The 23,568-nt window shown below is 38.8% G+C and overlaps 1 protein-coding gene and 1 long non-coding RNA gene across 2 annotated transcripts; one reads left to right on the top strand and one right to left on the bottom strand.

Moving 5' to 3' along the window:
* Positions 1 to 838: 838 nt before the first annotated feature.
* Positions 839 to 21,074, top strand: LOC141004084 (uncharacterized). Its single transcript, XM_073475581.1, has 8 exons — positions 839 to 975; positions 1,288 to 1,882; positions 7,925 to 7,961; positions 10,591 to 11,778; positions 15,391 to 15,645; positions 15,937 to 16,164; positions 18,786 to 18,891; positions 19,204 to 21,074. Exons 1-8 carry the CDS (start codon positions 933 to 935, stop codon positions 20,523 to 20,525), a joined length of 3,774 nt encoding a protein of 1,257 aa, XP_073331682.1. The 5' UTR covers positions 839 to 932; the 3' UTR covers positions 20,526 to 21,074.
* Positions 21,075 to 21,338: 264 nt separating this feature from the next.
* On the bottom strand, positions 21,339 to 21,888 carry LOC141003222 (uncharacterized). The gene is made up of 3 exons (XR_012179697.1): positions 21,660 to 21,888; positions 21,508 to 21,544; positions 21,339 to 21,378 (listed from the first exon to the last, which is right to left on the bottom strand). It is a non-coding gene; the product is annotated as an uncharacterized lncRNA (long non-coding RNA).
* Positions 21,889 to 23,568: the final 1,680 nt, after the last annotated feature.

The raw sequence follows: 23,568 nt of genomic DNA, 5'->3' as shown, positions 1-23,568 counted from the left end.
TTTAACCATGAAAAAGAAATATTTAAATTCTAATAGATTTTCAAAATTGTGTTTTGTTCAACATTTGTGTCCGTTCACGGCTATTTTCTTTCTAAATTGACTTCAATTGGGCCAAAGACAGTTTTTGCTGTTAATGGTGTAATGAACAGTTCACTGACGCTGTGAAGGCAGCGAATAGATGATTCATAATAAACGCAGTAACCAATTAAAAGTTAAATCCAGATTTAAAAGAACACACCACTGAGTTGAGTTTCAGTAGCGATTAATTTGTATCCTAATTTATGAAACTTTTGTATATATTTTATTACATTTATTCAAATAATATTATTTATTCCATACAAAATAAGTTATGGATTTAATATTGGATGGTTTTTCGAAGGGTTAAAAATATCTAATCACTTAAAAAAAATGTTTGTTACCAAAAAATGGGATGGGGGAAGACTTCTACATCCTTTGTGGCTTACATTAAAATATATGAAGAGTCCTATCTCAGCAAAAATATACATGACATTTGTAAATGCTTGAAAGCATTGTGTTAAATATGTTAAATGAATACATGAAATCATTGCAGCTTAAAAGCTGTTGAGCACCCTAAAAAAACATATACATCTAAACTTGGATGCATTAAATCGTGCTGTTCTGTTTTCATTTGACAGGGAAGCAGCCTGTAGTATTATGTAAGGTTGAAAAGAAGTGTGGCCATTTCTTGTAAATGGTGGAGGGAGGGGTGAGCAGAGTTACCTCAAACAGGGTTCAGTGGGTTCAGAACTTACATAAAGTTTCAGTTTCATCTTGATGTCAGACCAGTGTAGCTGTTACTGGGTGTGGTTTGGTGCACGTTTAAAAGCATCTGCAGTTTCTGACTGCAGACATTCAGAACTCAGCGTCTTCGTTTAAACTGCAGAATCTACTCTGTGCTCTTTGACCCAAACATGGCCAGCGAGTCTTACAACCCAAACATGACCAACAACTTGGGTAAGTCATGTCCATGTTTTAAAGTGCAATAATTTTAGGGCGATTTAATGGTTGAATAAGATTTTTTGGACTTATAATGTACAGCTCCTGTAGAGTAATACTTTTATAGACAGGGTCCTAAATGAGCACTCTAAAAATCTGCTTTGGGGAATACAATCATGGTTTATTTGTTTAAAATGTTTCCCAATGATTTTGCCTCTCCCAATGCAGCGAACAGATGTATCTACTTTTTCCATCTTTGTATACGTCGCATGAAGTACAATGTCTGTACAACCTGATGTCTGATTCAGTGTCACACATTGTTCTACACAGGACAGATCAAAACAAATAACAAGGAGCTGAGGATAGTGATGGTGGGGAAGACTGGAGCTGGGAAGAGTGCTACTGGAAACACCATCCTGGGACGGAAGGACTTTGTATCAAAGTGCACTTCTAAGTCTGTGACTGTGGACTGTTCCAAGCATGAATGTGTGATAGATGGGCAACAGATTGCTGTCATTGACACTCCGGGCCTGTTTCACAACAGGTTTGACGACATTAAAACAGTCAGAGATGTGAGCCGGTGCGTTCGTTTGGCTGCTCCTGGACCCCATGTGTTTCTGGTGGTCATTCGTGTGGGCAGATTCACTGAAGAGGAAAAGCAGTCGGTGCAAAAGATTCAAGAAATATTTGGCCAGGATGCAGACAGATACAGCATGGTTCTCTTTACTCGTGGTGATGATCTTGACGACACGATCGAGAAATTCTTGGATGGCGACACCGACCTTCAAGACCTTGTGGTCAGATGTAACAACCAGTACCACGTCTTCAACAATAAGCTGGAGGATCGCTCACAGGTCAATGAGCTGGTGCAGAAGATCAGAAATGTAGCGAAGAGGAACGGAGGAAGCCACTACACCAACGAGATGTTCCAAAAGGCCGAGAGGGAAATCGAAGAGGAGAAACAACGCATCCTGAAAGAGAACGAAGAAAAAATACGAAAAGAGAAAGAGGAGCTGAAGAAGGAACTTCAGGGAGAACATGAAAAAGACATGAAGAAAATTCAAGAGCAACTCGAGGCTGAGAGAGAGAGGGTGAGGAAAGAGAGAGAGGAGGAGAGGCAGAGGGAGAAGCAGGAGATGGAGGAGCAGAGGCAGAGGGAGAAGGAGGAGAGAGAAGCAGAGAGAATCAGAGTGAGCAACGAGAGGGAGAGGCAGAGAAAGGAGATGAATGAGGAGAAACGGAGGGAGATGGAGGAGAGAGAAGCAGAGAGACAGAGAGAGAGAGAAGAGATGGAGAGGCAGAGAAAGGAGATGAATGAGGAGAAACGGAGGGAGATGGAGGAGAGAGAAGCAGAGAGACAGAGAGACAGAGAAGAGATTGAGAGGCAGAGAAAGGAGATGTATGAGCAGAGACTGTGGGAGATTAAGGAAAACGAAGAGAGAAGAGAGAGAGGGGGGACAGAGAGGGAGAGGGAGTTTAAAAACGAAAGGGATGAAATGATCAAACAGCATGAAAAGATGTTGAAACGGAGAGAAGACGAGTTGAAGTACAATCAAGAAATGGAGGCTAGAATGAAGGCTGCGTTTTCTCATAATCTTCCCCCGACCAAAAGCGATTGCTGTATTAGTTAATGGAGTTGTAGATGTTGCAAAGGCAGCTCTCAGGACCCCATGATGGATTTTTTAAGGGCCAGTCAAAGTGGAGGTTGGTGAGTTATTTTAGAAAACCAAAAAAGCTTGAGAGAGACGGCAGAATATTTTGTTTCAGCTGAAAAATATTTTTCGTCTTGTAATGAAATGAAATGTAATAAATTGTTTGCGCGCTGCAACTGTACTTTTGATGTCTCTATGTGCACGACACGAAAATAAAAACTAGATCAATCATTCAAGCATTATCATAACTCAAGATAGATTTTACGTTAAATGATTTTATTATATTAAGTTTTCTTGTTTTGATTGTAATTTACTTTTGTTAATTAAAAATCTGTTCTCATATCCTCACTCTGATCTGCTCAGTTTACTTGAATGCATATTATCACTGTTTGTGAATCTTACATTATATTTTTATTTTATTTTTCTGTTGGTGAAAGTTTGTCATTAATTTCAGGGGCTATGTCATTATATTCTTTTATAGTGTACTCTTGTACTTTTAATTCCTGATGAATAAAGTTCATTGACAATACTTTGTGCATTTATTTGAGAGACTTTGAATACAAGACTTTTACTTGTTATGGAGAACTGTATTAATGTTGCTTTAACTTAAGTAAAACATTTCAATGCTTCCTCCACCACGAGTAGCAGTTGTTGCAGAGTGAAGCTCCTGTCCCCATATTACTCGTTTAATCTTTGATATTTTGAAGATCAGCCAACAGCATGTTTAAATAATTTCCAACACTGCTCGATAATCTGAAGTTAAATTCAAGACATGTTTTCTTACCTGTCTGGTGTGTGACCTCCAAAATGATCAAAAATGTCCCTGTGAATCAGAATAAAACCCACCGTGAAACTAAAAACACACATGGGCAAGAATACAATTGTGTGCATATTATGAATAAATCATTTGTATTCAGTTTTGATCAGAGTTGATGAGAGAGAAGTACGAACCAAAGAGAAGCAGCTTCTTCAAACTTTCCTCCATGATCTGCAGCAATGAGAGAAATTCTCCACATTTGTGAATCAATAATGAAAAATTCATCTGTAAATAACAAACACAAGTGCACAAAATGGTTTGTTACTTATTGCAAATGCCGTCTTACCTCCTGTCTTTGTCTCCAACGTCTCCTCTCCTCGTGGAGTTTGGATACTAAATGGTTCGTGACCACAAGTAAGTGGTTGTGTGTTTTTGTTGTTTGTGCATTTCCATCTTAGAGAGAACCATTGTGGAGTTTAGACATTTGAAGCGCAGATGTTTGTGCAAAGTGAGCATATTTTTACAGAGGCTCAACACACTGGAACTTAAGACAACACATGCAAATAAACAAAACACAAGCAAATTAAGAAAACATCTTCACCAACTTGACAACACATGTGGCAGCATTTACAAAACACGACCAAACACAGAAATGTGCTGCAAAGAGAGAAAACAGAGCCAAACACATAAAAACTGCAAAAAGCACAGACGACAACAGAAACTGTTTCCAGAGGAAAAATTAAAAGTGATGAACACTGCTGGGACGCACCTGTTGTCGTCGTGGTTCGTGACTCATGAAGTCATGAAGTCAGCTGTGTAACTGTAAATTTGACACAAATACACAACATTTACAAAAAATCCGACTAAACCAAAATAAGGTTGCGTTGCAAATACAGAAAACAAAAGAAATATGGAAAACACAAAAAAATACACAAACTCTGCAAATATCACAAATGACAGCAGAAACTGTTTCCAGAGGACACTAACAAGATATGAACACAGCTGGGACACGATTGTTAACCTACTAAAACAGCTTTACCAGTTTTCCCACTTACAGAGCAGACTTTGATGCCTTCATGACTCACAAACCATGGCAACATCAGCTGTGTTCATCACTTTTTAGCGTCCCCTGGAAACAGTGTCTGTCGGTCGTCTGTGTGTTTCTGCGTATTTTCTGTACTTAGTTGTGTTTTGTAAATACTGCACATGTATTGTCAAGTTAGTGTGCAGGTGTTTTCTTTTCATTTATTTTCTTGTGTTTTGTCTATTGGCGTGTTTTTCTTCTGTCACAGTGCGTTGAGCTCTCAGGGCCAGCGTACATTGTGTGTGTGTGTGTGTGTGTGTGTGTGTGTGTGTGTGTGCGTGTGTGCAGTAGACCACTTCAATGTGTACATGTTGTCTGGACAGGGGACATTTGGTTACTGTCGGTTAATGTTTGTCTGAGTGTCTGGGACTTTGTTTTGAAAAGACCAGGTGAGCGGTTTGTTTGTCTTGTCTGACAGCTTCCTCCCTTTTCACAGTTAATGAGAGAATTAAATAAGTAAAGAAAGGCTGATGCTACCTACATTAAACTTTCTTCTTTTGAAAAAACAAAGGGTTAGTCAGTTATTACAGCTAAAGTTAGCATCAGCAGCTAAACAACTGTTGAACGTACATTGCTAATGTTAGCTAACACACTACAGGACTAGTAACCCCACATAGAGGCTGTTTCCTGTAATGCTGTAATGTGTTCACGCCATATGAGTTATAACACTAATTTAATGTCAACTCAAGCAACTAAACCTGCATGTTTTATTGTAAAAGAGCTGGAAGAAACACCTACTGTACCTCAAACAAAGATGGCCGCAATGCTGACATCTTGTGGCGCAGTTTATTTTTTCCGAGGTGCGTTCAACTAAACTCGGACATTTAAGATGTCAGACGAAAAACCTAAATATATCAGACTACATTTTAAATATATATATATACATAACATATTATATACACTCATGATTGGCTTAATTTGTGTAGCCTCCAGTTTAGCTCATAGGAAACCGTTTCATGGCTGCAGTTGTATCTTTGAATGCTGTATGCATGGTTAAGGTTCGTTTCAAAGCTGGGATGTCCCACTACCTGTGAATGCACACTCACATTAGTCCAACCTGCTGTTAACAGCTCTGGGTCAGTGTATTTATTGAGGTTAAGGTGAGAGGGACCACTAAAACTCTAGTTCATCACTCAAATTATGTTATTTCCAGTCGCCTAGTAAATTAATATGTTCATTACAATACTGTATGAAAAATGTGGGACGTTTGTTCCTAACAATAATACCTACACTGTATGAAAGATTTGGAAGATTTTGACATTTGAAGGTAGATGAAGCATAATAATTTGATTTGTGAACATTGTCCAATACATCATTTATTTTATCATTATATTTCTTAGTATTAGTTTTAGTATTAGTATATCAGCTATCTTATATTTAGAGACAAACTATCAAACAACTACATGGACCATGTAAGTACGGTCTGCATTAAGTAAGTAAGTTGAATTCAGTAAGTCAGTAAGTTTAATTCATGAAGCCCATGAATGAAAAATCATTGTCATCAGTCATTGTTTGGAAAGTCAGGTGAAGTTCAGTAGTCCTGCAGCATTCTCCTAAACAGCTGAGGTAGTTGGGGACTTCTTTTAAAACATAAAAAACAACCAAAATAAAAGATAAAATGGCTCAATACAGCTCATCATTTGTAACCAATATTTAATTTGAAAAAACATTATATACAGCTTAGACATGCAGGTGTTTGTGCAACCCTTTCAGATACCACATCTGAAATGTGCTAATATTTTTAGCTCAGCAGTCAAAGTGATGATTTTGGCTTTTCAAAGGCCGATCCAGGCCTCCTGCACAGCCTGGTCGGTCTGCAGTCTGCTCCTCAGCTCCTGGTTCTCAGCCGGACTCCTCACACTGACCAGATCTGTGTGGTGCTGCCTGCAGTAGCTCTGAGCCTCAAACCAACTCTTCTGCTCGGTTACCAGCACATACTGATCAGAGCTACCATCTACGTGGAGAAACAAACAGGGGGAAAATTACAAATGACATCTTCAAGGTAAATTCACAACCTGTAGATGAAGGTAGGTTAAGGTCATGGTTGAAAGAAAAACATTGGCAGGAACCTGAAATGAGTGACCGTGTCTCCTGTCAAGATGCTTTGTGGATATTGAATATTGATCAGCTTAAGACAAATGCTCTCATTTCATTGTTTGAGGATAGCTTCACATTTACGTTGTCAGATCAAGCTCATCTGCAAAACAAATGAGAGGCATTTTAACGAACATGCATCTTCCTGCCACTGCCTGTAGTCCTCCACGACTCCTGTGTAGTAATGTTCACCCATCAGAGACCATTTCCAGCTGTAGATGTCTTCATACAGACCGATCCAGAAGGGCTCCTCCCAGTCTTTAGCCATGTCAGCGATCCTGCTGTTGACCTGCACATTAGATATGGTGGCCAGCTCACCGTGCTGCTCTCTGCAGTAGCTTTGAGCTTCAGTCCAGCTCATCTTCGGGTGAGTGACGAGGATGTACTCATGGATGTAGTATGTGGAGCCTATGTGGAGAATAAGAAGGTAACAGGTTCTGTGCTGACCTCAAAGTAACTTTGGTTTAAACATCACATTTCAGGTCTTAAATGATGTGCAAGTTTAGCACTTTAAAGGGTAACTCCACCAATTTTCCACATTAATGTGTGTCTACTTGGGGAGTACTTCAGCTTTAGAGTTCTAGATTCAGCAAAAGCTGTTTGAAAATGATTGACATGATTTTAGATTCTTGAACATTTATGGCCTATTTTCACAAATATAATGCTTTCTACTGTCAAAATACTAATTAAAGGGGAATAGACAGAAAAACTTTATGGAGCACATTTGATTGATTAAGAGATACCATTGTGTCATCAGTAGTTCACTTTGTAACTTACAGATTTAACTGTTTGTACCATTTATTGTTTTTATGTTTATCATAATTTCACGTATTAATGCTAAACAGTATGCTAAAAGATGTTTCTGAAGGGCAGGAGCCATAAGAGCTTTATACTCCTTTTTTTCACATATGCAGCAAAAAATGTTTTTCTGTTCTCCAAACTAGCAAAAAAGCCGGAGAACTATTTCCTACAATTTGGCAAAACTATTTAAAAGAACTACAAAAAGAAAAAACACATACACAATAAAATACACCTTGAACATCAGGAGCAAAGAGGCAGGTGCCCAAGCACCCGTAGCTCCCCCCTCTGTACGTGCCTGCTGATCAGCTGCAATAGGGGAAGATCATGATCATGAACCAGACGTCGTTATCATATTGTTTCTATAGTGTGAAAACGGAGGCTGAAAAAACTACGATCACACTGTGAAACAAGGAAGTGCTGATCAAATATGAACCACAATTGATAAGGATAAAATATATCATGCTTGTTTATGCCATGTATATGCTCATTAAGTGTGCCAGTATCATGTGCTATGTTTATTAATATCTTATGCTGTACTTTCCCTGCGCTTAAGAAACACCTCGCACCCTGTTCTTTTAGGAAGTGTCTCACTCAAGGCTCGAGAGTAAAACAGGAAGTGAGGAGGCGAGACGCTCTAACTGTAGTATCTGTGACAAGAGGAAAGTTAAAAGTTGAGATAAAGGTCAGGAAGTTGTTTTTGTCTGATAAGAGGATATAGACACTTGACCTTAACTGCCCCCTGAAAGAGGAACAGCGCTCCCATGTAAGCTTGAACTTTAGCTGATCTCTGAAAGAGGAACAGCGCTCTGTGTAAAAGTTAACACCCATTTTGCTTAATAAAAAGAGAGGAGAGGGAAGGGACGAGCAGAGCGTTTTGGGGATATGTAACTCTGCACGTCTCCTGCCGCTCTCCTTGCATGCAAGAAATTGAACGCCTTGTCTGACTCTCTTTGTGTGTGTTTTCAATAATGTTTCAGGTGATTAAACCTGACAACAATCCTGTTAATTGTCTATTTATCTCCTTAAATGTTTTTTTTAAAACCCATCATTAGGAGTATTTACTGGTCCAGTGCGGCGCAGTGCAATCTTGTTCATGTAGGTTATTTCTTTTGAGCAAAAGGGAAAAGCACAGCCCTGTCTCTCTGTTTTCTCTTATCATGGAGCACCAATTTAAATAACATTTATGTCTGTCCACTGCAGAGACAGCCCAGTTTAATACAAGAGTTATCTTTCTAAGTGATTCTTGTGACAGCACAATAAAAAGAGCCTTAACAGATACATGTGTATAGCTCAACTTTTCTATTTGTTTCTGTATGAGGATGCGGTGTACCAGACAGGATGTTCTGTTGAGAACATCCTGTTTTTTCAACCGTTTTTGCCATTTCTTGTAAACGGTGGAGGGAGGGGTGAGTAGGGTTATTAATGTGGAGTTATCGGAGCAGCTCCTCGTGCTCAAGTAGCTCAGGCGGTAGAGCACGTGCCCCATGTACAGAGGCTCCTCACTGCAGCGGCCCAGGGCTCGAGTCCGACCTGCAGCCCTGTGCTGCGTGTCACCCCCCCTCTCATCCCCATTTCCTGTTATCTCTTAGCTGAACTATAAATAAAGCCATGAAAAGGCCAATAAATACATTGAAAAAGGTATCAGCATTTTCATGACTATGACTATGGTTGATAGTTCAGAGATGGTCAGAGATGATTGTCAGCATCAAATTCAGAATGAGCATATAAATCCAAAAACACATTGAAGTTGATGAGATGAAACATTAGATATATTGTCTTTGTACTTTTTTCAATTGACGTCAATGACTGTAGACTGTTCTAAGAGTAAAGCTGAGGTGGAAAAGCGAAACAGGTTACATCCTGGGACTGTGGGCTCTATTGTTTTTTTGCACAGTGCAGGCAAACACTAGACTAAAACACTGAGTAGTCCGACACATAGCAGAGTTCATGTTCAAGGTTTAAACTTGTTGAAATGTTCTGATCTCTTTCGCTCCTTTATTTTTTAACCATGAAAAAGAAATATTTAAATTCTAATAGATTTTCAAAATTGTGTTTTGTTCAACATTTGTGTCCGTTCACGGCTATTTTCTTTCTAAATTGACTTCAATTGGGCCAAAGACAGTTTTTGCTGTTAATGGTGTAATGAACAGTTCACTGACGCTGTGAAAGCAGCGAATAGATGATTCATAATAAGCGCAGTAACATATTAAAAGTTAAATCCAGATTTAAAAGAACACACCACTGAGTTGAGTTTCAGTAGCGATTAATTTGTATCCTAATTTATGAAACTTTTGTATATATTTTATTACATTTATTCAAATAATATTATTTATTCCATACAAAATAAGTTATGGATTTAATATTGGATGGTTTTTCGAAGGGTTAAAAATATCTAATCACTTAAAAAAAACGTTTGTTACCAAAAAATGGGATGGGGGAAGACTTCTACATCCTTTGTGGCTTACATTAAAATATATGAAGAGTCCTATCTCAGCAAAAATATACATGACATTTGTAAATGCTTGAAAGCATTGTGTTAAATATGTTAAATGAATACATGAAATCATTGCAGCTTAAAAGCTGTTGAGTACCCTAAAAAAACATATACATCTAAACTAAGGTTGAAAAGAAGTGTGGCCATTTCTTGTAAATGGTGGAGGGAGGGGTGAGCAGTTACCTCAAACAGGGTTCAGTGGGTTCAGAACTTACATAAAGTTTCAGTTTCATCTTGATGTCAGACCAGTGTAGCTGTAACTGGGTGTGGTTTGGTGCACGTTTAAAAGCATCTGCAGTTTCTGACTGCAGACATTCAGAACTCAGCGTCTTCGTTTAAACTGCAGAATCTACTCTGTGCTCTTTGACCCAAACATGGCCAGCGAGTCTTACAACCCAAACATGACCGACAACTTGGGTAAGTCATGTCCATGTTTTAAAGTGCAATAATTTTAGGGCGATTTAATGGTTGAATAAGATTTTTTGGACTTATAATGTACAGCTCCTGTAGAGTAATACTTTTATAGACAGGGTCCTAAATGAGCACTCTAAAAATCTCTTTGGGGAATACAATCATGGTTTATTTGTTTAAAATGTTTCCCAATGATGTTGCCTCTCCCAATGCAGCAAACAGATGTATCTACTTTTTCCATCTTTGTATACGTTGCATGAAGTACAATGTCTGTACAACCTGATGTCTGATTCAGTGTCGCACATTGTTCTACACAGGACAGGTCATAACAAATAACAAGGAGCTGAGGATAGTGATGGTGGGGAAGACTGGAGTTGGGAAGAGTGCTACTGGAAACACCATCCTGGGACGAAAGGACTTTGAATCAAAGTGCACTTCTAAGTCTGTGACTGTGGACTGTTTCAAGCATGAATGTGTGATAGATGGGCAGATTGCTGTCATTGACACTCCGGGCCTGTTTGACAACAGGTATGACAAGACTAAAACAGTCAGAGATGTGAGCCAGTGCGTTCGTTTGGCTGCTCCTGGACCCCATGTGTTTCTGGTGGTCATTCGTGTGGGCAGATTCACTGAAGAGGAAAAGCAGTCGGTGCAAAAGATTCAAGAAATATTTGGCCAGGATGCAGACAGATACAGCATGGTTCTCTTTACTCGTGGTGATGATCTTGACGACACGATCGAGAAATTCTTGGATGGCGACACCGACCTGAAAGACCTTGTGGCCAGATGTAACAACCAGTACCACGTCTTCAACAATAAGCTGGAGGATCGCTCACAGGTCAATGAGCTGCTCCAGAAGATCAGAAATGTAGTGCAGAAGAACGGAGGAAGCCACTACACCAACGAGATGTTCCAAAAGGCCGAGAGGGAAATCGAAGAGGAGAAACAACGCATCCTGAAAGAGAAAAAGGAAAAAATACGAAAAGAGAAAGAGGAGCTGAAGAAGGAACTTCAGGGAGAACATGAAAAAGACATGAAGAAAATTCAAGAGCAACTCGAGGCTGACAGAGAGAGGGCAAGGAAAGAGAGAGAGGAGGAGATAAGGAGGATGAAGCAGGAGATGGAGGAGCAGAGGCAGAGGGAGAAGGAGGAGAGAGAAGCAGAGAGAATCAGAGTGAGCAACGAGATGGAGAGGCAGAGAAAGGAGATGAATGAGGAGAGGAGGAGGGAGATGGAGAGGATAGAAGCAGAGAGACAGAGACACAGAGAAGAGATTGAGAGGCAGAGAAAGGAGATGTTTGAGGAGAGACTGAAGGAGATGAAGGAAAACGAAGAGAGAAGAGAGAGAGAGAGAGAGAGAGAGAGAGAGAGGGAGTATAAAAACAAAATGGAGGAAATGATCAGAGAGCATGAAAAGACGTTGAAACGGAGAGAAGACGAGTTGAAGTACAATCAAGAAATGGAGGCTAGAATGATGGCTGCGATTTCTCATAATTATCCCCCGCCCAAAAGCGATTGCTGTATTAGTTAATGGAGTTGTAGATGTTGCAAAGGCAGCTCTCAGGACCCCATGATGGATTTTTTAAGGGCCAGTCAAAGTGGAGGTTGGTGAGTTATTTTAGAAAACCAAAAAAGCTTGAGAGAGACGGCAGAATATTTTGTTTCAGCTGAAAAATATTTTTCGTCTTGTAATGAAATGAAATGTAATAAATTGTTTGCGCGCTGCAACTGTACTTTTGGTGTCTCTATGTGCACGACACGAAAATAAAAACTTGATCAATCATTCAAGCATTATCATAACTCAAGGTAGATTTTACGTTAAATGATTTTTATTATATTAAGTTTTCTTGTTTTGATTGTCATTTACTTTTTTAAAATCAAAATCTGTTCTCATATCCTCACTCTGATCTGCTCAGTTTACTTGAATGCATATTATGACTGTTTGTGAATCTTACATTATTTTTTCATTTTGTTTTTGTGTTGGTGAAAGTTTGTCATTAATTTCAGGGGCTATGTCATTATATTATTTTATAGTGTACTCTATTACTTTTAATTCCTGATGAATAAAGTTTATTGACAATACTTTGTGCATTTATTTGAGAGACTTTGAATACAAGACTTTTACTCGTTATGGAGAACTGTATTAATGTTGCTTTAACTTAAGTGAAACATTTCAATGCTTCCTCCACCACGAGTAGCAGTTGTTGCAGAGTGAAGCTCCTGTCCCCATATTACTCGTTTAATCTTTGATATTTTGAAGATCAGCCAACAGCATGTTCAAATAATTTCCAACACTGCTCGATAATCTGAAGTTAAATTCAAGACAAAAATGAACACATATTTTCTTACCTGTCTGGTGTGTGACCTCCAAAATGATCAAAAATGTCCCTGTGAATCAGAATAAAACCCACCGTGAAACTAAAAACACACATGGGCAAGAATACAATTGTGTGCATATTATGAATAAATCATTTGTATTCAGTTTTGATCAGAGTTGATGAGAGAGAAGTACGAACCAAAGAGAAGCAGCTTCTTCAAACTTTCCTCCATGATCTGCAGCAATGAGAGAAATTCTCCACATTTGTGAATCAATAATGAAAAATTAATCTGTAAATAACAAACACAAGTGCACAAAATGGTTTGTTACTTATTGCAGATGCCGTCTTACCTCCTGTCTTTGTCTCCAACGTCTCCTCTCCTCGTGGAGTTTGGATACTAAATGGTTCGTGACCACAAGTAAGTGGTTGTGTGTTTTTGTTGTTTGTGCATTTCCATCTTAGTGAGAACCATTGTGGAGTTTAGACATTTGAAGCGCAGATGTTTGTGCAAAGTGAGCATATTTTTACAGAGGCTCAACACACTGGAACTTAAGACAACACATGCAAATAAACAAAACACAAGCAAATTAAGAAAACATCTTCACCAACTTGACAACACATGTGGCAGCATTTACAAAACACAACCAAACACAGAAATGTGCTGCAAAGAGAGAAAACAGAGCCAAACACATAAAAACTGCAAAAAGCACAGACGACAACAGAAACTGTTTCCAGAGGAAAAATTAAAAGTGATGAACACTGCTGGGACGCACCTGTTGTCGTCGTGGTTCGTGACTCATGAAGTCATGAAGTCAGCTGTGTAACTGTAAATTTGACACAAATACACAACATTTACAAAAAATCCGACTAAACCAAAATTAGGTTGCGTTGCAAATACAGAAAACAAAAGAAATATGGAAAACACAAAAAAATACACAAACTCTGCAAATATCACAAATGACAGCAGAAACTGTTTCCAGGGGACACTAACAAGATATGAACACAGCTGGGACACGATTGTTAACCTACTAAAACAGCTTTACCACTTTTTCCACTTACAGAACAGACTTTGATGCCTTCATGAGTCAAAAACCATGGCAACATCAGCTGTGTTCATCACTTTTTAGCGTCCCCTGGAAACAGTGTCTGTCGCCGTCTGTGTTTCTGCGTATTTTCTGTGCTTAGTTGTGTTTTGTAAATACTGCACATGTATTGTCAAGTTAGTGTGCAGGTGTTTTCTTTTCATTTATTTTCTTGTGTTTTGTCTATTGGCGTGTTTTTCTTCAGTCACAGTGCGTTGAGCTCATTGTTTGTGTGTGTGTGTGTGTGTGTGTGTGTGTGTGTGTGTGTGCGTGTGTGCAGTAGACCACTTCAATGTGTACATGTTGTCTGGACAGGGGACATTTGGTTACTGTCGGTTAATGTTTGTCTGAGTGTCTGGGACTTTGTTTTGAAAAGACCAGGTGAGCGGTTTGTTTGTCTTGTCTGACAGCTTCCTCCCTTTTCACAGTTAATGAGAGAATTAAATAATTAAAGAAAGGCTGATGCTACCTACATTAAACTTTCTTCTTTTGAACAAAACAAAGGGTTAGTCAGTAATTACAGCTAAAGTTAGCATCAGCAGCTAAACAACTGTTGAACGTACATTGCTAATGTTAGCTAACACACTACAGGACTAGTAACCCCACATAGAGGCTGTTTCCTGTAATGCTGTAATGTGTTCACGCCATATGAGTTATAACACTAATTTAATGTCAACTCAAGCAACTAAACCTGCATGTTTTATTGTAAAAGAGCTGGAAGAAACACCTACTGTACCTCAAACAAAGATGGCCGCAATGCTGACATCTTGTGGCGCAGTTTATTTTTTCCGAGGTGCGTTCAACTAAACTCGGACATTTAAGGTTTCAGACGAAAAACCTAAATATATAAGACTACATTTTAAATATATATATATATACATAACATATTATATACACTCATGATTGGCTTATTTTGTGTAGCCTCCAGTTTAGTTTATAGGAAACCGTTTCATGGCTGCAGTTGTATCTTTGAATGCTGTATGCATGGTTAAGGTTCGTTTAAAAGCTGGGATGTCCTACTACCTGTGAATGCACACTCACATTAGTCCAACCTGCTGTTAACAGCTCTGGGTCAGTTTATTTATTGAGGTTAAGGTGAGAGGGACCACTAAAACTCTAGTTCATCACTCAAATTATGTTATTTCCAGTCGCCTAGTAAATTAATATGTTCATTACAATACTGTATGAAAAATGTGGGACGTTTGTTCCTAACAATAATACCTACACTGTATGAAAGATTTGGAAGATTTTGACATTTCAAGGTAGATGATGCTTAATAATTTGATTTGTGAACATTGTCCAATACATCATTTATTTTATCATTATATTTCTTAGTATTAGTTTTAGTATTAGTATATCAGCTATCTTATATTTAGAGACAAACTATCAAACAACTACATGGACCATGTAAGTACGGTCTGCATTAAGTAAGTAAGTTGAATTCAGTAAGTCAGTAAGTTTAATTCATGAAGCCCATGAATGAAAAATCATTGTCATCAGTCATTGTTTGGAAAGTCAGGTGAAGTTCAGTAGTCCTGCAGCATTCTCCTAAACAGCTGAGGTAGCTGGGGACTTCTTTTAAAACATAAAAAACAACCAAAATAAAAGATAAAATGGCTCAATACAGCTCATCATTTGTAACCAATATTTAATTTGAAAAAACATTATTTACAGCTTAGACATGTAGGTGTTTGTGCAACCCTTTCAGATACCACATCTGAAATGTGCTAATATTTTTAGCTCAGCAGTCAAAGTGATGATTTTGGCTTTTCAAAGGCCGATCCAGGCCTCCTGCACAGCCTGGTCGGTCTGCAGTCTGCTCCTCAGCTCCTGGTTCTCAGCCGGACTCCTCACACTGACCAGATCTGTGTGGTGCTGCCTGCAGTAGCTCTGAGCCTCAAACCAACTCTTCTGCTCGGTTACCAGCACATACTGATCAGAGCTACCATCTACGTGGAGAAACAAACGGGAAAAATTACAAATGACGTCTTCAAGGTAAATTCACAACCTGCAGATGAAGGTAGGTTAAGGTCATGGTTGAAAGAAAAACATTGGCAGGAACCTGAAATGAGTGACTGTGTCTCCTGTCAAGATGCTTTGTGGATATTGAATATTGATCAGCTTAAGACAAATGCTCTCATTTCATTGTTTGAGGATAGCTTCACATTTACGTTGTCAGATCAAGCTCACCTGCAAAACAAATGAGAGGCATTTTAACGAACATGCATCTTCCTGCCACTGCCTGTAGTCCTCCACGACTCCTGTGTAGTAATGTTCACCCATCAGAGACCATTTCCAGCTGTAGATGTCTTCATACAGACCGATCCAGAAGGGCTCCTCCCAGTCTTTAGCCATGTCAGCGATCCTGCTGTTGACCTGCACATTAGATATGGTGGCCAGCTCACCGTGCTGCTCTCTGCAGTAGCTTTGAGCTTCAGTCCAGCTCATCTTCGGGTGAGTGACGAGGACGTACTCATGGATGTAGTATGTGGAGCCTATGTGGAGAATAAGAAGGTAACAGGTTCTGTGCTGACCTCAAAGTAACTTTGGTTTAAACATCACATTTCAGGTCTTAAATGATGTGCAAGTTTAGCACTTTAAAGGGTAACTCCAACAATTTTCCACATTAATGTGTGTCTACTTGGGGAGTACTTCAGATTTAGAGTTCTAGATTCAGCAAAAGCTGTTTGAAAATGATTGACATGATTTTAGATTCTTGAACATTTATGGCCTATTTTCACAAATATAATGCTTTCTACTGTCAAAATACTAATTAAAGGGGAATAGACAGAAAAACTTTATGGAGCACATTTGATTGATTAAGAGATACCATTGTGTCATCAGTAGTTCACTTTGTAACTTACAGATTTAACTGTTTGTACCATTTATTGTTTTTATGTTTATCATAATTTCACGTATTAATGCTAAACAGTATGCTAAAAGATGTTTCTGAAGGGCAGGAGCCATAAGAGCTTTATACTCCTTTTTTTCACATATGCAGCAAAAAATGTTTTTCTGTTCTCCAAACTACCAAAAAAGCCGGAGAACTATTTCCTACAATTTGGCAAAACTATTTAAAAGAACTACAAAAAGAAAAAACACATACACAATAAAATACACCTTGATCATCAGGAGCAAAGAGGCAGGTGCCCAAGCACCCGTAGCTCCCCCCTCTGTACGTGCCTGCTGATCAGCTGCAATAGGGGAAGATCATGATCATGAACCAGGCGTCGTAAGCATATTGTTTCTATAGTGTGAAAACGGAGGCTGAAAAAACTACAATCACACTGTGAAACAAGGAAGTGCTGAGCAAATATGAACCACAATCCTGTTAATTGTTTACTGGTCCGGTGTGGCGCAGTGCATTCTTGTTTATGTAGTGTCTCTTTTGAGCAAAAGGGAAAAGCACAGCCCTGTTCCTCTGTTTACTCTTATCATGTAGCACCAATTTAAATAACATTTATGTCTTTCCACTGCAGAGACAGCCCAGTTTAATACAAGAGTTATCTTTCCAGCAGTGAAGTGATTCTTGTGACAGCACAATAAAAAGAGCCTTAACAGATACATGTGTATAGCTCAACCTTTCCATTTGTTTCCATGTAAGGGTACCATAAACAGGATGTTCTTTTTATATGGCCACAGGACATTCCAACCATTTCCTGTAAACGGTGGAGGGAGGGGTGAGTAGGATTATTAATGTGGAGTTATCGGAGCAGCTCCTCGTGCTCAAGTAGCTCAGGTGGTAGAGCACGTGCCCCATGTACAGAGGCTCCTCACTGCAGCGGCCCAGGGCTCGAGTCCGACCTGCGGCCCTGTGCTGCGTGTCATCCCCCCTCTCATCCCCATTTCCTGTTATCTCTAAGCTGAACTATAAATAAAGCCATGAAAAGGCCAATAAATACATTTAAAAAGGTATCAGCATTTTCATGACTATGACTATGGTTGATAGTTCAGAGATGGTCAGAGATGATTGTCAGCATCAAATTCAGAATACGCATATAAATCCAAAAACACATTGAAGTTGATGAGATTAAACATTAAATATATTGTCTTTGTACTTTTTTCAATTGACGTCAATGACTGTAGACTGTTCTAAGAGTAAAGCTGAGGTGGAAAAGCGAAACAGGTTACATCCTGGGACTGTGGGCTCTATTGTTTTTTTGCACAATGCAGGCAAACACTAGACTAAAACACTGAGTAGTCCGACACATAGCAGAGTTCATGTTCAAGGTTTAAACTTTGAAATGTTCTGATCTCTTTCGCTCCTTTATTTTTTAACCATGAAAAAGAAATATTTAAATTCTAATAGATTTTCAAAATTGTGTTTTGTTCAACATTTGTGTCCGTTCACGGCTATTTTCTTTCTAAATTGACTTCAATTGGGCCAAAAACAGTTTTTGCTGTTAATGGTGTAATGAACAGTTCACTGACGCTGTGAAAGCAGCGAATAGATGATTCATAATAAACGCAGTAACCAATTAAAAGTTAAATCCAGATTAAAAAGAACACACCACTGAGTTGAGTTTCAGTAGCGATTAATTTGTATCCTAATTTATGAAACTTTTGTATATATTTTATTACATTTATTCAAATAATATTATTTATTCCATACAAATTAAGTTATGGATTTAATATTGGATGGTTTTTCGAAGGGTTAAAAATATCTAATCACTTAAAAAAAACTTTTGTTACCAAAAAATGGGATGGGGGAAGACTTCTACATCCTTTGTGGCTTACATTAAAATATATGAAGAGTCCTATCTCAGTAAAAATATACATGACATTTGTAAATGCTTGAAAGCATTGTGTTAAATATGTTAAATGAATACATGAAATCATTGCATTGCATTGAGTACCCTAAAAAAACATATACATCTAAACCTGGATACATTGAATCGTGCTGTTCTGTTTTCATTTGACAGGGAAGCAGCCTGTAGTATTATGTAAGGTTGAAAAGAAGTGTGGCCATTTCTTGTAAATGGTGGAGGGAGGGGTGAGCAGAGTTACCTCAAACAGGGTTCAGTGGGTTCAGAACTTACATAAAGTTTCAGTTTCATCTTGATGTCAGACCAGTGTAGCTGTAACTGGGTGTGGTTTGGTGCACGTTTAAAAGCATCTGCAGTTTCTGACTGCAGACATTCAGAACTCAGCGTCTTCGTTTAAACTGCAGAATCTACTCTGTGCTCTTTGACCCAAACATGGCCAGCGAGTCTTACAACCCAAACATGACCGACAACTTGGGTAAGTCATGTCCATGTTTTAAAGTGCAATAATTTTAGGGCGATTTAATGGTTGAATAAGATTTTTTGGACTTATAATGTACAGCTCCTGTAGAGTAATACTTTTATAGACAGGGTCCTGAATGAGCTCTCTAAAAATCTGCTTTGGGGAATACAATCATGGTTTATTTGTTTAAAATGTTTCCCAATGATTTTGCCTCTCCCAATGCAGCGAACAGATGTATCTACTTTTTCCATCTTTGTATACGTCGCATGAAGTACAATGTCTGTACAACCTGATGTCTGATTCAGTGTCACACATTGTTCTACACAGGACAGGTCATAACAAATAACAAGGAGCTGAGGATAGTGATGGTGGGGAAGACTGGAGCTGGGAAGAGTGCTGCTGGAAACACCATCCTGGGACGAAAGGGCTTTGAATCAAAGTGCACTTCTAAGTCTGTGACTGTGGACTGTTCCAAGCATGAATGTGTGATAGATGGGCAACAGATTGCTGTCATTGACACTCCGGGCCTGTTTGACAACAGGTTTGACGACATTAAAACAGTCAGAGATGTGAGCCAGTGCGTTCGTTTGGCTGCTCCTGGACCCCATGTGTTTCTGGTGGTCATTCATGTGGGCAGATTCACTAAAGAGGAAAAGCAGACGGTGCAAAAGATTCAAGAAATATTTGGCCAGGATGCAGACAGATACAGCATGGTTCTCTTTACTCGTGGTGATGATCTTCGAGAAACGACCATTGAGAAATTCTTGGATGACGACACCGACCTTCAAGACCTTGTGGCCAAATGTAACAACCAGTACCACGTCTTCAACAATTGGCTGGAGGATCGCTCACAGGTCAATAAGCTGGTCCAGAAGATCAGAAATGTAGTGAAGAGGAACGGAAGAAGCCACTACACCAACGAGATGTTCCAAAAGGCCGAGAGGGAAATCGAAGAGGAGAAACAACGCATCCTGAAAGAGAAAGAAGAAAAAATACGAAAAGAGAAAGAGGAGCTGAAGAAGGAGCTTCAGGAACAACATGAAAAAGACATGAAGAAAATTCAAGAGCAACTCGAGGCTGAGAGAGAGAGGGAGAGGAAAGATAGAGAGGAGGAGAGGCAGAGGGAGAAGCAGGAGAGAGAAGCAGAGAGAATCAGAGTTAGCGAGGAGATGGAGAGGCAGAGAAAGGAGATGAATGAGGAGAGAGAAGCAGAGAGACAGAGAGAGAGAGAAGAGAGGGAGAGGCAGAGAAAGAAGATGAATAAGGAGAAACGGAGGGAGATGGAGGAGAGAGATGCAGAGAGACAGAGAGAGAGAGAAGAGAGGGAGAGGGAGAGAAAGGAGATGTATGAGGAGAGACTGAAGGAGATGAAGGAAAGTGAAGAGAAAAGAGAGAGAGAGAGAGCAGAGAGGGAGGAAGAGTTTGAAAACAAAATGAATGAAATGAACAAACAGCATGAAAAGAGACAGAAAGAGAAAGAAGATGAGTTGCAGTCCAAGCATGAAGAGGAGGCTAGAAAGAAGGCTGAGGCGACAAATCCAGTAGATCATGTGATCAATGCAGGTGGAAAATTAGTTGGTGGAGTTGTAGATGTTGGAAAGGCAGTTGGCAGCGTCCCAGAATGGATAGTTTCTTTTTTTTTAAAATAGGAGTAATTTCGTTCAGGGCCAGTTAAAGCGAAGGTTGGTGAGTTGTTTTAGAAAAATCCCTTCCGACAGCAATCAATAAATCAAATGCTCTGACCAAAAAAGCTTGAGAGAGACGGCAGAATATTTTGTTTCAGCTGAAAAATAATTTTTAATCTTGTAATGAAATGAAATGTAATAAATTGTTTGAGCGCTGCAACTGTACTTTTGTTGTCTCTATGTGCACGACACGAAAATAAAAACTAGATCAATCATTCAATCATTATCATAACTCAAGATAGATTTTACATTAAATGATTTTATTCTATTAAGTTTTCTTGTTTTGATTGTCATTTACTTTTGTTAATTAAAAATCTGTTCTCATATCCTCACTCTGATCTGCTCAGTTTACTTGAATGCATATTATCACTGTTTGTGAATCTTACATTATATTTTTATTTTGTTTTTCTGTTGGTGAAAGTTTGTCATTAATTTCAGGGGCTATGTCATTATATTATTTTATAGTGTACTCTTGTACTTTTAATTCCTGATGAATAAAGTTTATTGACAATACTTTGTGCATTTATTTGAGAGACTTTGAATACAAGACTTTTACTTGTTATGGAGAACTGTATTAATGTTGCTTTAACTTAAGTAAAACATTTCAATGCTTCCTCCACCACGAGTAGCAGTTGTTGCAGAGTGAAGCTCCTGTCCCCATATTACTCGTTTAATCTTTGATATTTTGAAGATCAGCCAACAGCATGTTTAAATAATTTCCAACACTGCTCGATAATCTGAAGTTAAATTCAAGACAAAAATGAACATATTTTCTTACCTGTCTGGTGTGTGACCTCCAAAATGATCAAAAATGTCCCTGTGAATCAGAATAAAACCCACCGTGAAACTAAAAAACACACATGGGCAAGAATACAATTGTGTGCATATTATGAATAAATCACTTGTATTCAGTTTTGATCAGAGTTGATGAGAGAGAAGTACGAACCAAAGAGAAGCAGCTTCTTCAAACTTTCCTCCATGATCTGCAGCAATGAGAGAAATTCTCCACATTTGTGAATCAATAATGAAAAATTCATCTGTAAATAACAAACACAAGTGCACAAAATGGTTTGTTACTTATTGCAAATGCCGTCTTACCTCCTGTCTTTGTCTCCAACGTCTCCTCTCCTCGTGGAGTTTGGATACTAAATGGTTCGTGACCACAAGTAAGTGGTTGTGTGTTTTTGTTGTTTGTGCATTTCCATCTTAGTGAGAACCATTGTGGAGTTTAGACATTTGAAGCGCAGATGTTTGTGCAAAGTGAGCATATTTTTACAGAGGCTCAACACACTGGAACTTAAGACAACACATGCAAATAAACAAAACACAAGCAAATTAAGAAAACATCTTCACCAACTTGACAACACATGTGGCAGCATTTACAAAACACGACCAAACACCGAAATGTGCTGCAAAGAAAGAAAACAGAGCCAAACACAGAAACAGAAACTGTTTCCAGAGGAAAAATTAAAAGTGATGAACACTGCTGGGACGCACCTGTTGTTGTCGTGGTTCGTGACTCATGAAGTCAGCTGTGTAACTGTAAATTTGACACAAATACACAACATTTACAAAAAATCCGACTAAACCAAAATTAGGTTGTGTTGCAAATACAGAAAACACAAGAAATACACAAACTCTGCAAATATCACAAATGACAGCAGAAACTGTTTCCAGGGGACACTAACAAGATATGAACACAGCTGGGACACGATTGTTAACCTACTAAAACAGCTTTACCACTTTTTCCACTTACAGAGCAGATTTTGATGCCTTCATGACTCACAAACCATGGCAACATCAGCTGTGCATCACTTTTTAGCGTCCCCTGGAAACAGTGTCTGTCGGTCGTCTGTGTGTTTCTGCGTATTTTCTGTGCTTAGTTGTGTTTTGTAAATACTGCACATGTATTGTCAAGTTAGTGTGCAGGTGTTTTCTTTTCATTTATTTTCTTGTGTTTTGTCTATTGGCGTGTTTTTCTTCAGTCACAGTGCGTTGAGCTCATTGTTTGTGTGTGTGTGTGTGTGTGTGTGTGTGAGTGAGTGTGTGTGTGTGTGTGTGTGTGTGTGTGAGTGAGTGAGTGTGTGCAGTAGACCACTTCAATGTGTACATGTTGTCTGGACAGGGGACATTTGGTTACTGTCGGTTAATGTTTGTCTGAGTGTCTGGGACTTTGTTTTGAAAAGACCAGGTGAGCGGTTTGTTTGTCTTGTCTGACAGCTTCCTGCCTTTTCACAGTTAATGAGAGAATTAAATAATTAAAGAAAGGCTGATGCTACCTACATTAAACTTTCTTCTTTTGAACAAAACAAAGGGTTAGTCAGTAATTACAGCTAAAGTTAGCATCAGCAGCTAAACAACTGTTGAACGTACATTGCTAATGTTAGCTAACACACTACAGGACTAGTAACCCCACATAGAGGCTGTTTCCTGTAATGTGTTCACGCCATATGAGTTATAACACTAATTTAATGTCAACTCAAGCAACTTAACCTGCATGTTTTATTGTAAAAGAGCTGGAAGAAACACCTACTGTACCTCAAACAAAGATGGCCGCAATGCTGACATCTTGTGGCGCAGTTTATTTTTTCCGAGGTGCGTTCAACTAAACTCGGACATTTAAGGTTTCAGACGAAAAACCTAAATATATAAGACTACATTTTAAATATATATATATATACATAACATATTATATACACTCATGATTGGCTTAATTTGTGTAGCCTCCAGTTTAGCTCATAGGAAACCGTTTCATGGCTGCAGTTGTATCTTTGAATGCTGTATGCATGGTTAAGGTTCGTTTCAAAGCTGGGATGTCCTACTACCTGTGAATGCACACTCACATTAGTCCAACCTGCTGTTAACAGCTCTGGGTCAGTTTATTTATTGAGGTTAAGGTGAGAGGGACCACTAAAACTCTAGTTCATCACTCAAATTATGTTATTTCCAGTCGCCTAGTAAATTAATATGTTCATTACAATACTGTATGAAAAATGTGGGACGTTTG

This window comes from Pagrus major, chromosome 10, assembly GCF_040436345.1.
Source record: "Pagrus major chromosome 10, Pma_NU_1.0".
In the NCBI taxonomy this organism is placed as follows: Eukaryota; Metazoa; Chordata; class Actinopteri; order Spariformes; family Sparidae; genus Pagrus; species Pagrus major.
This window is presented reverse-complemented; position numbering and strand designations above follow the sequence as displayed.